General features: G+C 36.9%; 2 protein-coding genes across 2 annotated transcripts; one reads left to right on the top strand and one right to left on the bottom strand.

The window, feature by feature from the left end:
- Positions 1–115: 115 nt before the first annotated feature.
- Positions 116–5,200, bottom strand: LOC120341709 (2-hydroxyacyl-CoA lyase 1-like). The gene is made up of 12 exons (XM_039410294.2): positions 5,144–5,200; positions 4,858–5,008; positions 3,909–4,057; positions 3,559–3,731; positions 2,772–3,020; positions 2,619–2,687; positions 2,071–2,191; positions 1,711–1,824; positions 1,438–1,592; positions 1,237–1,345; positions 645–814; positions 116–495 (listed from the first exon to the last, which is right to left on the bottom strand). Exons 1-12 carry the CDS (start codon positions 5,195–5,197, stop codon positions 267–269), a joined length of 1,743 nt encoding a protein of 580 aa, XP_039266228.2. The 5' UTR covers positions 5,198–5,200; the 3' UTR covers positions 116–266.
- A 447-nt stretch (positions 5,201–5,647) lies between these two features.
- On the top strand, positions 5,648–8,277 carry LOC120340787 (splicing factor 3B subunit 6-like). The gene is made up of 4 exons (XM_078120253.1): positions 5,648–5,791; positions 6,769–6,887; positions 7,119–7,257; positions 7,701–8,277. The coding sequence occupies exons 1-4, from the start codon at positions 5,762–5,764 to the stop codon at positions 7,788–7,790; spliced, it is 378 nt and encodes a 125-aa protein (XP_077976379.1). The 5' UTR covers positions 5,648–5,761; the 3' UTR covers positions 7,791–8,277.
- Positions 8,278–17,760: the final 9,483 nt, after the last annotated feature.

Below are 17,760 nucleotides of genomic sequence, written 5' to 3'. Positions count from 1 at the left end.
TGTCTATACAACAGCAAAACAACCAAAAACGCCAAATTATACCTTGCAGTCGCACCCGTATCAACGGTTGTTGTTTCAGCCCTACAGGTGGTAATGCCCCCCCTTTACAAAGATAATATCACTTGCAATGATAATAAATAGGATTTAATAGGAAACGCAGATTTAAAATTAATATCAATTGCATAGAAGAGATGATAAACACTTCTGTATATTAAAACAAAAAATTAAATTGGAATTATTCATGACTTGGTTGACAGCCGTTAGGTTCACATTTTACTTCTTGTAAGCCATTGAAATTCTTGCTGCTTTCGCTCAGAAGTCAAATCGATCATAACATTGGTTAGACAGGGCTCCCCATTATCAGCATGTTTGTTGAAAGCATTGTTAAGGGCTTGATCAAAGTTATCGGGTGTTTCTGCATAGTAGCCAATTCCTCCGAAAGCACTCATTATCTGCTCATAACGAGAATTTGGAGTCAAGAACATCGGAAGTGACCTAACCAAAGTAAAAATTAACAATTAAATTATAGATGTTCAAGAAATTCAGTAAAAAATTTATTGAGAGAAAATGTGAATTGATTTTCATCCAAGTCAAGACCAATCTAGCCAGTTCATTTTATTTCATCAAGAAACCAATACACCTACCCAGTTGCAACATCTTCTGTTGTTTTTAGTCCATCCCAGAACATTTTAGGTCCACCACTGTAAATACCGTTGTTGTTGACAACCACAAAAATAATGGGAAGTTTGTATCGTACTACAGTCTCTAATTCCATTCCAGAAAATCCAAAAGCACTGTCACCTTGTACACATACCTAAATAGTAAATATCAATTCAGAGTTCATGACAATTCCCATACAATTCTTGTATGGTTGAAGTTGACACTAATTGTCCCTTTTCATGCATTTGTTGAATACACTATATTGCTTGCTGTTACATTCCAAACACTATCCTATATAGAATACCCCAGAATTAATTCTTCAATTTTAAAATTCATTCAAACATTTCAATGAAAATAATTTTTTCCCTTCATCAATGATTACCAGGCAAAATGCCAAACTACTAGATTCTGGCACTGTGTCGTCAAGAAGTAATGAAATAAAGTAATAAAAATTAATTCAACCTTCACTAAGTCCTAGTCAATTTTATTTTTTTCCGAAATTGAAAAATAAATAAAATTCACCACACATTTTTACTGGGGATGGGAAGCCGCGAGAAACCAAAGAAACTAGCTTACCACTTTTTGAGGTTTTTGTCCTGGTTTTGCAGAATCTTGAGCATATAAAGCAGCTGCAATTGCAAAGCCAACCCCTACTCCCATTGTTCCAAAAGTACCAGCATCAAGCCTATGAGAAATCATATGTTGAATCAATTTTATGGTATTATTACAATACAAGACAATTGCCTTGTACAAAACAGTCTAATAATCATTCCAAACCTATGTCTTGGGTAATAGTTTTTCATCATAGTTCTTCCAATGTCCATAGTATTTGCTCCTTCCCCAATAATGATGCTATCTTTAGGCAAGTACTTGTTCAATATATCATAAACGGCATAGTAGCTGAGCGGTACGGAATGATCCGCACACATCGCCTACAAAGAAAAAGTAAGATATATTACAAAAAACTATCAATCAACATAAACATGAATAACAAACAATTCATTCCATTTACAAAATTTATCTGAATTAAATTACGATTAATTGTTATACCTTAACTTGCTCATCATTTTTCTCAATTTTCTCGTTCAAAGCTTCCCACCACTTAGAATCAGTTGGATGTTTCCACATGATACCTCTGTGAATTCCAACAAAGTGTTGCTGCATCTAAATTTTCAAAAAAAAATAGAAACAGTTAATTTGAATGACAAATGATATTCACGGATATACTAATAATCTCTGATAAAAACGTCACATACTCATCAGCCTTTGCTTGGTGAGATATAAAAAATCACAACTAATGGATAGCAATTCAAATGCTTAAAAATGTGTCTAGAAAGTAAATTCGCCGATGCTATTTGTATTATGCGAACATGAGTTTCAGCATATATGTATATATAAATTTCAACATACCTGTTTAACCACATCTGATATATTGCCATGGATGCCAATACTGCTTGGAACATTATTCCCCAATTCTTCAGCACAGATATCAATCTGAATCACTTTTACATATTCATCAAATCGCGGAGGCCTAAAATATGACAGTACTTATGGATACAAATTTGGTTGATGAACAAAAATTACGGGCAACTGGAAAGTAATGACAGTTGAACAATTTGGGCACATCAGGGAGCATTTGTGCAAAAACCGTATTATTCTATTAATTTCTATATATTTTGAAACAGGATTGTTACTCAGTAGTGTGACAAAATGAAATCAAATTATTATTTTGTGATGTATGTCTAGAGAAGCATATGTAAGCAATATCTGTATTATTAAATTGTGCTTTTAGGCGTTTTTTTGTAAAAATTGTACGCAGATAGACAGGTTATATATAACTCACTGCCGGAAAGTCTAGTTTCACTACTGCAATAAATAAATTTTCTGCAGCTGTTGTTAGTGCTTTGGTTGCGCTACCAAAAAACGTTGGTCAATTTTGAAAAATAAACAATAGTTACCTTCCAAAATGAAGTTGCCAGTTCAATCTTGCACCAATCAACAGTATACAGTCTGCCATCTGAAGAGCCCTGGAAATATTCCAATATTTTCATTTTGTATAATTTCGTTTGCTATCATTCCATTGAAAAATCAAATAATTGGAGGTAACTTACCTAGACCTCGCAGCAGATACACATAATGGATGGTCATCACGTATCACACCCTTTCCCATAGGTGTAGGCAAAAAGGGCAACGAATGCTTCTCCACAAATTCCAGCACTTCTTTTTCAGATCTGGAGTAGGCTGCCCCCTTGCCTATGATAACCAATGGTCTTTTAGCAATCATCAATGTCTGACATGCTTTCTTCATAACATTCAAATCAGCTTTCAAGCCTGATGGATTTGGGCACATTGGAAACTGTCTGAATATAATAAATAAGCATAAATATCAGTATTTAATGAATGTTGCTAAATCTCCAAGTTGCGAGCAGTAAGTCATCAGTCTCAAATCAAGCTGATACTTACTGCCCTCCCGATTCACAAATCATGTTGGGTCACTGCTGTTTCGAGTTGAAATAGATTTCATAAAAACAATGATATAGATAAATATGCCCCTCATTGGCATGGAGATATGAAATAAATGTCATTGTGAAAATCAAACTAGAATTCATTAATCTATTGACAATATTTGTCTCGGTATCAATGCAGCCATATTTTGACATATTGCAGAAACAAGCTAGTCAATTTTTCAATATTTTAGGAAGGCATCTATGAATGTGTGAAATTATCTTCAATGCAATTTTTTGCTACTTCGGTGACTTGGTTGGAGTATTTCCAAAACTGATAACTTGAAAATTCTCCAATACAGAAGGCATGGTCCATAAAATAATTTACTTGAAAATATTCATTTCAGGTTACTACACACTGATGTATAACAATCAGAAATTTGGTGAAGCTTACCTACAATCACCCCTTCTCACTGAAGCATTTACAAAATTGCCAGGAATATCAATATAACAAGCACCAGGTCTTCCATATATAGATGTTCTAACAGCTTTCTCAACAACCAATGGTATTGCTTCAAGACTAGATGGTCTAGCAGAAAATTTGGTATACATCCGACTTGCTTCTACCTGGAGATGATAAATTGGGGTAAATATATACTGTATATAACTGAATAGGCCTAATCATTCTGAAGTCCCAAATCCGTATTATAAGGAAACAAAATCCATAGACAAATACAAGTATAGCTATAAATTTAGACTTATAAAAATGGTGACATAACCTTGTTATGATAACCCCTAATATACCTGGGCAAATTCTTGAAATGCCCCCATCTGTTCCTGATCTTGATCAGATGAACCTCCAACAGTAATCATGGGCCAGCAGTTTTCTTGAGCGTTTGCCATTCCACCTAAAGCGTGTATCAGACCAGGCCCTGACACAACCAGACATACACCTGTGAATTACAGAAAATCATTAATATCAGTGCGCATAAAAAATTCAAATAATTCTTCACCACTCTCTCTCCGCTGAGCTTGAGTTAAAATTATGGTTAATAGCTAATTTTTCTAGAATTCTTAAATAGAGAGTGGGAGTGGTGACTCCTCTGCGGCCCATGGGCCGGGGCCACGGCCCATCAAGTTGTGTAAAGAAACTATTCACTTGGCTAACACAGACAGTCCCCGAACTCATAATAGAACTATAATGTAAAAAATCTGAATTTTTTTTGTCCTAACCCTAACCTGGTACACATACTACAGGAGTATATTTTTTTGGTTCGAATATCGACAATTTGGTAAAAATTGAAAATTTTGTTAAGATAATTGAATTTTTCCTGATGGGGCCGCGGCCCATCAAGCTATGGGCCACGGCCCATGTGGCCCAATTAGATGGGCCGTGGCCCCGGCCCATGGGCCGTAGAGGAGTCACCACTCCTGTAGTAAATAGAAGCATATTTTCCATGCTTCAGCAACTTTTATTTGAACTGAAAATGTTGAACATTTCCAGTAAAAATATGATATTTCTATGCCTTATCTTAAAAGTACCATCCACACAATAAATATTCCACCTTTTCAAAGCAAAATTATTATCTGTTTAGATGCATTCAATTGTGAAATAATAAGCAGTACAAGGATCTGAAAGTACTCAAATGGATAAGGAATAAAATAAATTTGGTTCTCAAAAATTTTGAAAAACTGGATCAAACATGCCACAGAAAACTGATAAACAATTTGAACAATCAGATCAAAAGGGAACCTGGCCGTCCAGTCAAATATCCAATAGCACCAGCAGCATATGCAGCAGCTTGTTCATTTCTCATTCCAATGTATTGAATGCCGACTGCCTGTGCTGCAATTGCAACCTCTATGACAGGAATTCCAACCACTCCAAACATGTATTTGATTCCCTGCGAAAAAATCATGAAAATATCACAGTAAATATGTTGGACATACCGCTAGAATTGTTAACATATTGCTGTATTGTTATTTCTGTAGAATGCAACACATTCTGACATTGGCATAAATAACCCACATATACATACTTGTGCTTTCAGACTTTCCGCCAAGGTTTGGGCCCCTGTGATATCATCGTCCATGATCTAAATTTTCTTTCAAATCCAAAATAGATTGCAGAACACCGAATTATTGATTGCAGGACGCCTTGTTACTGGAACCCTACTCAGTACTACAGAGAAAACTATATCAAGCGCAGTAGCTAGCGAGAATATGAGCAAGCAAATAAATTGATGTTAAGCGCAAACAAAGCCTGTTGAGCATTGGGCAACAGATTAGAAATGGCATCTTACCAACTGTGTTTAAAGGAAAAATTAGATTCAAATCGACGCATTTATAAAAACAAGCTGCCCATTAGAATATCGATATCCACGGAAGGCAATTATGATCAAAATGACCACAACATAATGGTAAAACTTATGACACTTTTTAACAGCATTGGGCATCCGCGAATCGTTCTTGTTACGTTTCCCCAGCGTTATTGCGTCATATTATAGCACTATTGAAATAGATTGTTTTAAATGGGAACATTCCTATTTTACGCGTAGGATCTTTCTATACATAAATACTATTTGACGATTTCTTGTCTGTTGTTCGGCTTCACAGAGGTGTTTTCGCTGGTTTATTCCAAATATCTGAATTTCAAGATGGCTATGCAAGCGGCAAGGCGAGCTAATGTAAGTTTTTAAATTGTAAATGATTTTGCTTTAGTTTTTATATGATAGTTTTCGTAAGACGTCGCGAATTATAATGAAATACATACCGGTACCAGTACGGTACCGTGTCCGTACCTACAGACCTAACTTACCATTCAGCTGTGGGGTCTGTAATAAATGACTGGAATAAGCTCCACTGCAACTTCATCAATCACTCCAGATTTTAAAGTTTTGTAATTCTAGTTTTGTTGAATGTTGAAGTAAGTGCCATGTCATCAAAAAGAATTTAAATTACTGAATTATGACAGAATTATCACATCAGAATTAAGTTAAGGTACCGTAGCCTATATCAATTAACTGTAATAATTCTCATGAATAAATTCAATTGTAAAATTAGTAAATAATAATTTATCGACCCTCGGACACTAGCCTACTAAATTTGTGATTTTGAAAGTCTGCCATCGTTACCAAACTGCCAAAGCAGTTTTATATCTTAATCTATTGCACTTTCACACTGACATGAAATTGCATAGCTGTGTATGCCTGCCTATTACTATAAATACGGGTACCGTACCTAAAATATTTTTTTTTACCCTAGAACTTTTTCGAGTGCTTCATCAAACACAAATGGATATTTAAACCAATTTTAATAATATTTATCGAATGTGCTGTTAACTCTGTTTTAATTTTAACATCGACCTTCTGTATTCCTTCTTACCTCCACAAGAATATCTTCTTTTTTCTGTTGATTCTATAATTTATAGCGGCTAATAACATTCATGTCTATAATTTTCAGTTTTACAAGACCCACACCTAAGGTAGAAAATAAATATCAGCACGTTGTTGTCAACAATTTCAAATTTTATTCATTTTTATGAATACTTTGTGTAAATGACTGTTTTCAAAATTATAATATATTAATTTGAAATTTTTTTAATTTTTGATTAACAAAAACTCCATTTCATGACAATTGTTATATAATATTTTTTATATTTCAGGTGAGACTTCCACCAGAAGTTAACAGAATTTTATATGTCAGGAATTTACCATACAAAATCACAGCTGAAGAAATGTATGATATATTCGGAAAGTACGGTGCAATCAGACAAATACGAATGTAAGATATCATTTTTATTGAAAATATACATTTATTGAGATAAAAAGAATCTAAATATTTGGCCAAGGATGGTTATGTCCGATGTAGTGTGGAACACTAAGCTTTACTTAAGGTAATTGTTGTTCATTTCAAGGAATTGATCTCAGCCCATTACGTCACAATTAAAAACTTCTCTTTTCTATTCCCTTCAACATTCAATGTACTGACTATTTATTTTATTGTTCATTACAGGGGAACTACAGCTGAGTCAAAGGGAACTGCATATATTGTATATGAAGATATATTTGATGCAAAGAATGCCTGTGATCATTTATCTGGTTTCAATGTTTGCAACAGATATCTTGTAGTTTTATATTACAATCCAAACAGGGTACGTGTTCCACGTTTGGCTTCCAGAAATCGAGCATGAATCCATATTATTCTTTATAATATAATTTTTAATTTAATATGGTTTGGTTTTATTTAACCAATGATGACATTGGTTGAAGAACTGACTTTATCTTTATTTTTACATTCACGTAAGATTGTCGCAAGGGAACTAATATCTGAATCATTTATGATTGTGTCACCTTTCAGATATCTCATTTATTCTAATCTGCTACTTATTATATTAGCCTTTAAACTATTAGTCATTAACTCATTCCACTTTAAATATTATATTGCATATTTAATATATAGATAAAATCACCCAACATTTGCATTAGAACAGTGAACAAATTTATTTAGTTCAATTATATTGGGATCATGTATATTATTATATTGCAATGTTTTCCAATTATAAAAGTGACATTTGGTTCAATTACACACTTTCAGACATTCAAGAAACAAGATGCTAAAAAGAAGCAAGAAAATTTGGAAAAGATGAAAGCTAAATTTGGTGTAAGCACAGACGACAAAAAGTGAATCCAAGATGGCTTTCCTTTTGTTTTTAATTTTTTACCGGAGAGGCAGTGTGTTTATTGGATGACAAAGTATTGGCAGTTGGATCTGTGACTAGAAACTGAAATTTATCCACTTTGGTATATACTGCAAAATTGTCTAGAATTTCACCATCAAACAACTCGTCATTGTTTTTGTGTAGACATTTTCAATCATGGAACAGGCATACAATTCGCTCACTTTTCGTGAAAATAGCGCAAATCAAGGTTAAACGCTATGTCACAAAAAAAATTTTTGAAGTTTGTCAGATCTAATTCTAGAATTAATCCAAAGTTATTTTCGCGCTTGCAACCCCCACTCTTTGAAAACTTATAAATTTGCCAATTTTGTCTTCTCAATATTTGCTTATGGCACTTTTCATACTTTCTCAATATTGTTACAAAAATGTGGGTACCCTACAGCTTCCATTTCAATGGAGCGCTTTTTGTAAATACATTGTTTATATCATCTACATTTACTTCAAATGTTTGTATATAGTTGTAGTAATGTATCAGAATGTGCCTACCAGGTTACTTTATGGGTGCTTATTTAGCTGCTGAGAGAACTGTTTATGAAGGTTATTGACAGGTAACCTTTGCATATTACAGTTTTTGACCGCTCACCTATTCACGGAAGTTGGATTTATCGTTTTAGTAGATGAAATTGGGAACTCGCCACCAATAAAATTACCGCAGCTCGTGTTACAGGCTAATTGAACTGCTATTACGTCGAGGTACTAAATGGGCTTCTAAATAAAGGTTTGGATGCAGTGACGTAGCTACCCATTGGATCTTGTAGATAAATCCACGGGCGGCACGCTGCTGGAGGGCGCAAAATGTGGCAAAACGAACAAAGACGGTCACATTATTTATTCTCAGAAATGCTCACAAACGATCTAACTTAATACTGATTAAAAGGAAGCTAAAAAAATTACACAAGTTATGCCCCTGAACCTGGGGTTCCCAAACCGCGGGTTAATTACGGCACTTGTAACGATTAAAAATGGCCCGCCGACTTTTAGTGCAATAGTTTAACGGTGAAACGTAAATGAATACTAATACAGTACGTTTAATACTTCAAGTGTTTAGCTTCTTGCGCTCTAGTTACTGCCAATTGTTACCTTATTATCACGGGTTGAGCATGTGAGCAAGTTATAGCATGTACCCTAAATTAAGAAAGATTAAAGATGTTCAAAAACACGAAACTAGACACTTCGTCAATAGTGTTTTTCCACGTATTTTAGCTCCATAGATCGTCGCCATTTGATCTATCATGGGGACATCCTCATTAAGGGGTTAGGGATACCTATTACAGTATAGGGGACTGTTGACCCTATCTGCGCGTTCTTACCCCCCTGTTATTAAACACACGTTAGCGGAGTAAAACCCCAACTGACTCCTTCAGAGGTCAATAAGCACACAATAGATTGAATGCTAAATGTTCGTATATTTAGATGCACAATCCAAATAACAGATAACGAAATACACTTAAAACCTTAACCCCAATATATATGATGAAACCAAATTTCTAACTAACAATGCGCACGATAAACACGAGCAGCACTGAGCGAAGGAAAATATATCATAAAGGGAATGAATTAGAGCAACGATCTTGTTTCAGGCAAATAACATGCACTATTAACAATATGTGGTGAAGAATACTAGAATACACAGGCGCGGCGGTGTGGCTCAACGGGCTAAGCGTAAGGGACACGCTCGCCACCGCACCTCTAATTACTCTGCGTGGGTTCGCAGGTCCGAATCCCATGCAGGGATGGTTATGTGTGAGAGGATCGCTGGACTCCTCGCCGTCGTTGGGGGTTAACGTAACCGCTGGTCGGTTACGGCTTACTCCACCACCAAGTCCATGCTTCCGAAGACAAACAATAAAACTAATCCCATACCCGACATGGCATCCCCGGGATAGATATGTAAATCTTTTTTCTTATCCTTATCCTAACTATCCTACTATTCTTATGTAGCCTGCCCGCTACAACAGCATCACTGAAGTCGCACTAGCAGGAAAAACGAAATATGATTGTTCAATCCTATTGGTGAAAATTGTTAGAAATCAGTGATGGTTTTCCAAATATTTTAGCCGTCGAGTTCGTCGTCATTTGATCTATCACGGGACACCCCCAATATAACATTCAGTGGCGGCACGTCAATAGGGCCAACCGGGGCAATGCCCCGGGTGTTTTTTCGGTATAATAAAAAAATATTCGAAAAATACCTCAATATCGGTTGCACAGACTGTCTACACTAGCCATATTCTCCCGACATGGTTCATTTTTCGCTCGCAAAGCCTTCGCCGAACGTCGACGGGGCGACGCCGATTTTGCCCCCGTTGCTCATTGTATATCGTATTCTCTCTTTTATCTTCCACTCGCCGCGTTTGTCTCGTTTGTTTTCTGTTTCTTTTACTAAATCATCGGGGCCGATCGGGGCTAGCCCCGAAATTATGACGACACAATGCCGACGTTTCTTACAACAACGTGTTGACATATTCACGCATTCCTTCTCGTTCGTTGGTTGCTTGAAGAGTTGATAGTTTCCTCGCCTTCGTTTTTGTCGCTTGTTTCGCTATTTGAATCAGTTAGAGACCTTTAGTCCATTTGCTTTCGATTTTCCACATTCCTTTTGAGCTCCTCACTTCTTTCCGGCTTCGCATTTCTTTGCCTTAGACCTCATAATGAATAAGGTTGATGCACTACTTCGCACTCCGTTTTCGCAGCTGCCGCTGGAACAAAAATTAGAGGTACAACGTCTTGGGCTTTATCAACCAAAAAATTGTTCACTGGAACAATCCCATGACGGAGGAAAGCGTCGGCGTACATTCTGCGCAGAAACTTGGTATAAAAAACACGAATGGTTGTGTTACAGCGAGGACAAAAATGCACTTTTTTGTTTTTATTGCCTACTTTTTGCTACCGCTCGTGACTCACGTTGGTGTAAATTTGGTTTTAGAGATCTTAAACATCTTTCCGAGCGTGCCAGGGATCATCAATCTTCTATGGAGCATCTGGACAATGCAGTAAAATACCGAACATTCGGAAATGTTAATATTGCAGCACAGTTGGATGAAGGACGCGCCATTTTTATTCGTCGGCACAACCAAAACGTCGAGAAAAACCGCCATGTTCTCGGTCGATTGATAGATGTTTTGAAGTTCATTGGTTGTCACGAGCTGTCCTTCCGTGGGCACGATGAACGGGCTGGCTCTTCTAATAGAGGGGTATTTTTGGATATGGTGGAATACACCGCATCCCTAGATACAGTATTGAGAGATCGATCATCTTGATGCCGCAAGTGTTTCGAAAGGGACATCTAAGGATATCCAAAATGATTTGCTCGACTCAATGTATAAAATTTATTTACAACATTTGGCTCTGGAAATTGAGAATTGCCAGTTCCTTTCGATTCAGTCTGACGAGACAACTGACATCACGTGCGTTTCTCAACTGGCTGTGATTTTTCGGTTTGTGAAAGATGGTAAACCTACCGAAAGATTTTACAGCTTTGTACCAATCGTTGATCGCACGGCTTGCGGGATATCGGCTGTACTGAAAGAAGTGTTACAGCCTTACAACGCGAAGTCAAAATTGATAGCTCAAACTTATGACGGCGCGGCAGTCATGAGTGGGTCGAAACATGGTGTTCAAGTTTATATAAAAGAAGATTTTCCTCATGCGCATTTTTTACATTGTTTGCACACCAATTTAACCTCGTTATTAAAAATATGTGTCTTGATCCCCCTCTCGTCCGTATATTTTTTGCAAATGTTTCGGGGTTTTCTTCATTTTTTCCGTTTCGCCGAAGCGCTCTGACCTCCTTCGCCAGATATGTAGCTGCCGTCTCCCAGCTTGTGCACCAACACGTTGGAACTTCCAATCACGCGTGGTGCAGGGCGCGTCCGAAATTAGGTCTGAGCTCATTGAGTGTTTCAATGGCATTCAGAGCTCTCCGGTTTGGGACGAACGCTCTGCTCTGTGAGGGAGGCGGCAGGTCTAAAGCGTCTGCTAGAAGATGGTGAGTTTTCATTTTTTCTCGCTTTTTTCTCCACAATATTCTATCACGTGGATGTATTATACGGCGCATTGCAGTCAAGGCTAATGGATGGAGCGTCTGTGCAGTCGTGTATTTCAGACTTCTGCGATGCTGTATCTCGTATCCGGGAAACAATAAAATACGACGACACATGGAGTGCTTCTTTACGCCGCGGGCAAACAACGCAGCGTTTGATTTTGTCTGCAAAGGAATGCTGTGACATTCTGGTGAATCAAATAGACGATCGTCTGCGCACTGAACACCCTGCCGCGTTCTCTTTGATGAACCCCAAAAATTTTGCAAAATTTGCACGTCAATTTCCCATCCATTTATTGGCTACTGTCTCCAAATTTTACCCCATGATAAACGTGGCTAAATTGGAAAATGAATTGCGATGTATATACACCAATCAAACTTTTTTGAACATCACATCAACTTGCGCGCTCTATGGGTTCCTCATAGATAACACTCTAGTAACTACCTTTGCGGCGTCTGCAAAATTTCTGGACATCATTTTGACGACGCCTATTTCTTCCGCCGACGCAGAGCGAACATTCAGTACGCTGAAGCGTATTAAAACGTATCTCAGAAACACAATGAAGCAAGATAGATTAAATTCCTTGGCTGTTTTATCCATTCACAGAGACGTTATTTCTGGGATGCATGACTTTAATCAGCGCGTTATTGAGCATTTTGCTTCCAAGAAACCGCGGCGTGTTGCATATATGTTCAAGCAGTAGAAGTCTAGCAGCATATATATCTATGAGTGAGCGACGCATGTCCTTATCTTTGCATTACCTTTCCTCTCTTCATAGTAACGTTTTAAACCTTATTTTAGGTTTTGTCTGCTTTCCCGAAGTTTCTGTTAATATGACATTGTATTTATCTGGGTAAATATTGCCTTTCCTTTTGAAAGAGTTTTCAAAATAAACTATGTCTATATTTATTAATCCCTTGACTTGGACCGGTTTTAAAGACACTTTCTTATCGTTAAAAATTGTCGCTTTTGCCGATTGGTTGTTACCGATGGAATGGTTTTTATACTCATAAAATGATGGGAGAACTTAAAGCGCTCATCCTGTCCCCGTAGATGGGGGTGACTTGGTCCCGCAGTAGCTTGCCCCGGTTGTCAAAATGATCACGCGCCGCCACTGATAACATTGATATTCACTTTTGAGATATAGCAGCTGGGCCGGATATGGACGATGGGATGCGAGGCTTGGCTTTCCTTCTACCTGGACTCTCTGTGCTCTTACGCTGACTATCTGCGATACTCTGTGCCCCTTTCTTCTCTTCGGTCGACTGTTTGCTCTGCCCTCTTTTCTTCGGCCGCCTGTTTGCTTTTGCCCCCATGCCCTACTCTTCTTCCTTCGTTGTTGCCTAGAAAGACCTAGATAAATCTGTGGACATACCAGTATATATCGATTTCTTATCTTTTTTAAGAAGTAATAAAATTATTGGGGTAAAACTGTTCAAGTAGTTTGATTGGGTATATTGTGCATTTTAACGTTATAAGGGTAGTTTTTCAAATATTGACAGTCATTTATTCAATCGTATTTAATTTTTGACCTTTCAAACGGAATCATAAACCTGAATAAAAAATTGAGCAAGTGCCATTTTTTTCAATTTTAAATCGGTTAAATACTGGAACAGCCTTAAAATTTAAAAATGGTTAATAATGAATCATCACGGATATCAGACATGAGTTGTACTGGGGTCACAAGATCATAAGACCTGAAATTCCGTATTGGTTAGGTATTGATATTGAAACTTCACACGCGAAGACAGCGAAGGTAACAGACATAAGCGCAATGCATCCGAGCCTAGAGCGCAGGGTCGTCCAACACGTGACCCGCGGGCCACTTGTGGCCCGTCGTGGAGTTACGAGTGGCCCGCGTAGCATTTTCCGAAATTAAATAAACTAAATTTAACCCGGTGTCCCCCACAAATTTGAGCTACAATTGACACCTTCCATAAAAAATTAGGGAGAATAATATTAAAAAAAAAATTCTTCATTCAAATGCGCGAGAGACATGACTAATGAAGATTTAGAGACATCACTTTCAATTTACTTCGGCTCTAGTGAGCACTGATATGTACGATCTGTCTATTTCAGCCCGTTGTATTCAACCTCCGTTTACAACGAGCCGTGTATTAGGGCATGGTGTGTTTCGTGATTGTGGTTTGTGTGTTCAGGCCATCTGCGTCCCAATATCGATTCTCGTTATCACATGTACCAAATCTTGCGCTCTGGTCGACATCGATGTTTTTTTTTATTTCTAGAAGAAGCGCGAGTTTTGCTCAACAAAATCGAAAACTATTGTGCGATCATTGGTCGAGGAAATATAGGAATAAATTTGCAACCCTAATTCAATTCATTATGATTATTATCTTTCGTGTAGGCTTTGATCATCTTTTTCGCCAGTAAAGTAAAAAGTGTACTGTACAATATCTTTGCTACTGGCTTTTTTGCGTTAAATAAAACTTCTGAAATTTACTCAATGCATAAAAATGCGTGCATATTGTGTTCAGATATTCGCAATAGCTTTGTTCAATCCAAGCGTTTGATTCCACGACGCGCAAATTCTAACGTAATTCAGAACTGGTATATATATTTAAGTTTGCAGCCCGCAATGAGCTTCCTCATTTGAAAGTGGCCCGTGGCATTAAAAAGGTTGGACATGCCTTCTACAGCGGATGAGGAGAGAGCGGGAAATATTTTCACTCGCACATGATGTGATCGGAGTCCCATAACGCCAATGCACAGCACGATCAGCACAATAGAGTCAACTAGCAAATTGATTAGAAGAGGGTTTGTATAATAGTATATGGCTACATGAAAATATTATATTGCAATCTGAACATGGATATTACACAATATCCATGAAATATTAAAGGATAGCGCCCGTAGGTGAATTGGATTTGATGACATGTTCAGGGTCGCAATCGGTATAAAACATGGGTATAGAGTTAGAATAAGCTCTGATAGTAAGATTGTTGGCAAAACGGGTGATTTATTAGCAATTATCGCAGTAGAACCAACGCGTTACGATTACACGTTTCAGCTAGCAATGTCGCGTTGATATACGGCTGCAATCTCGTAGTCGCCATGACCAGTAACGTTGGTCAGTCGCGTTATTGCAAAAATCGCAATCGATACATCTGCGGAAGGATACACTACAACTTGAAATGATACTATCATGCATGGGATCGCAATCTCGCGATTTGCACGGTACATAAATAATTCACTGGTCTAATTGCTCAGTTTGTTAATTGTGATATTGATCGCTATCGTACGCTTAGTGACGCTCCTTCGGATATTTTACAGGTATATGTATATTCATATTTTAACACCAAAAGAATAAATAACAAGAGAGCTACGCCCAAATATATGGACACATCTGTTCGCAGTACAGTACGGTTTACCGTACCGTCAGATCACAGTCTACAAATATATATATAGAATTCTATCAATAATTATGTTTTTGCTCTTTAACATGTGAATTAACAAGTTATATATATATATAGAATTTTCCAATGCATCATTTTCATACAACGTCATTAGTGTAAAGCGCAATCAATAGCTCATTAACATGCTGAAAATTTTGACTAGTTAATTATTTATTATTCATGGGGATCGACTCGATCACCTTTATTACGAGTGTAACCCAAGTGCATAGTCCAACGCTATTTTTATTTTAGACTATGTGCGTACGTTTATATTTTTAAAATTGAATAGTAAACGCACGAAAAATAAACGGGAATGATTTTGTCATACCAAGCTCGAAGTGGCAAAACAATCTGATGAAACCTTATTATGACAGAACAATTTCACGACTAGATGTATTGAATGCCACAGCATTTATTTTAATGCACATTTCACGTTGACGTGACCGTTTGAAGATTAATAGATGTTGCTAGCAGCCACAGTCCAATCATTCTATTTTTGTCATGACAATCAAAAACATAAAATTAGGTTGCGTATATTTAAACCTTTATTCAATGATAAACATCAGCAATTACTTTTAGTTAGTTGACCGACGCTACCAATCGGAACATGTTCGACCCGTAACCTTTATTTCACGATATGGAAAATTTTCAAGTAAGCGAACGCTGAAACTCATTGAGTCGAAAACTCTTACAACAAACTGATTGTCATCAGGGCGTTGGGGATCTATGTTCAGCGTCGATCAATAATCTATTCTCTTGTGAAAATAGTGTGAAATATATTGCCAGTATAGATAGGCCGTTAGCTTTATGCCCCAAAATCGCCACTAGATCGATTTATATTGATAAAATTAAACTTGCATAGTTATCCAGTAAACTAAATAATATATCAGTGTTTGTTTCGTAAACGATGCATATTAGCAACATCGACAGTAAATATGATTTTAAAAATTTATCGTCCAAATATAATTAAAAGCTACAGCACAATTCGCCTTTGGCAAAATCGCCATCGACGGGATCATTCAATTTAAAAAATGCGGATGATCTGTAACTAATTAGTTTTCTGGATCCTAATGATATTATCTTGAAAAATAAACCCATAAATGAGTTTGTTATTTACAAACCTCGTTGGTGCGCCCAGCAAGCCGGTTTTCAATATTTTTCTATAATGCTTCCCACTTTTCGACGAATTTTCAAAGGAACGACAATAATGTAGCAAAAATAAAACTGACTGATAATGCTGAATAAATTTGCGTAACCTGCTTGGTGCAATGTAAAAATATCGCGAGCTTATATTCAGGAGGCCAAGAAGTAGAGAATTGTTTGACTTCTATGACACGTTTTTGATACGATTTTCTAAATTTATTGCAAAGGAATAATAAGGGACATGATTGACGTGAACTAGAGTTTATCTCAAACCCATTATTCTTTACGATAATTTTAATACAACACTTACAAAGAAAAAATTTGCAGGGCGCGATGGTTTCCGCGGCGCGCTGTGGCAGATTCATAAAATTTTAAATATTAATCTACCTAATGAATAACGGGGCAGAGAGCGCCTTTGAAATCAAACGTACGTTCTCTGGCGGAGATAAAGAATATTTTGCGCATACTGCGGCCTAAAGATTAGGAACAAATAATTGACGTACGTTCGAAGACGGGCCACAGTCCAATATTTATATAAATTTTGGCTCCTCTTTTGGCTTATGCTATATCCCGTATAACCGCTAATCGATTTTTCATTGTGTTCGGCTGACTTTACGGAACGCGTCGAATGACATTTAAGATTATTATGTGGTCAGGGGCTCGTGCACCAAGGTAAGAGAGAGATCGCTCAAATTGTGGCATAAATCAAATGATACATTTCTCAATTTTTATGCGAAGGTGCAGAGAAAATTACATAACAAAACTGAGGTAGATGCCTGCGTAAAGTTATTGCAAGAAAGTCGAATCTGTGCAACTAAACCTTGATAGCAACAGCTTAGTTTGAACTTTAGCGCGATCAACATAAAGTATGTCTGCAGGAGAAAACGTCAAGTTGATTATACTATATTCGTATTTTCGATAATCTACTAATGTTCGAAATTGGAATATGAATTTATGACTTTGTGATATCAAGATTAAACTTTTGCGCGCAATTATGGTGTGTGATGTTCTGTTCTCGAATTTACCTCGATTTCAACATTATAGTTTAGCTAGTTGAAATTTATGAAAGTAAATAACTGATCATAACTATTATGACAACGTTTTTATTTTAAATATATGAAACTCACTCGAAAATCACCCGCAAGAGGTCATGCGCTACGGAAGCCATACAAGTAAATCGAAAGCAATTCAATAACTAGGCAAAACTTTCTGAAAATATATTTTCGAAAATACAATAAGTGCTATTGTGCAATTTAGTCGTAACAAGATTAAGAACTTCTTATTCAAATTTTCTACTTTTACAGCCCCTTATTTTA

Source organism: Styela clava, chromosome 14, assembly GCF_964204865.1.
Source record: "Styela clava chromosome 14, kaStyClav1.hap1.2, whole genome shotgun sequence".
Lineage (NCBI taxonomy): Eukaryota > Metazoa > Chordata > Ascidiacea > Stolidobranchia > Styelidae > Styela > Styela clava.
Note: the sequence above shows the minus strand (reverse complement) of the source record. Positions and strands in the feature narration are given on the sequence as shown.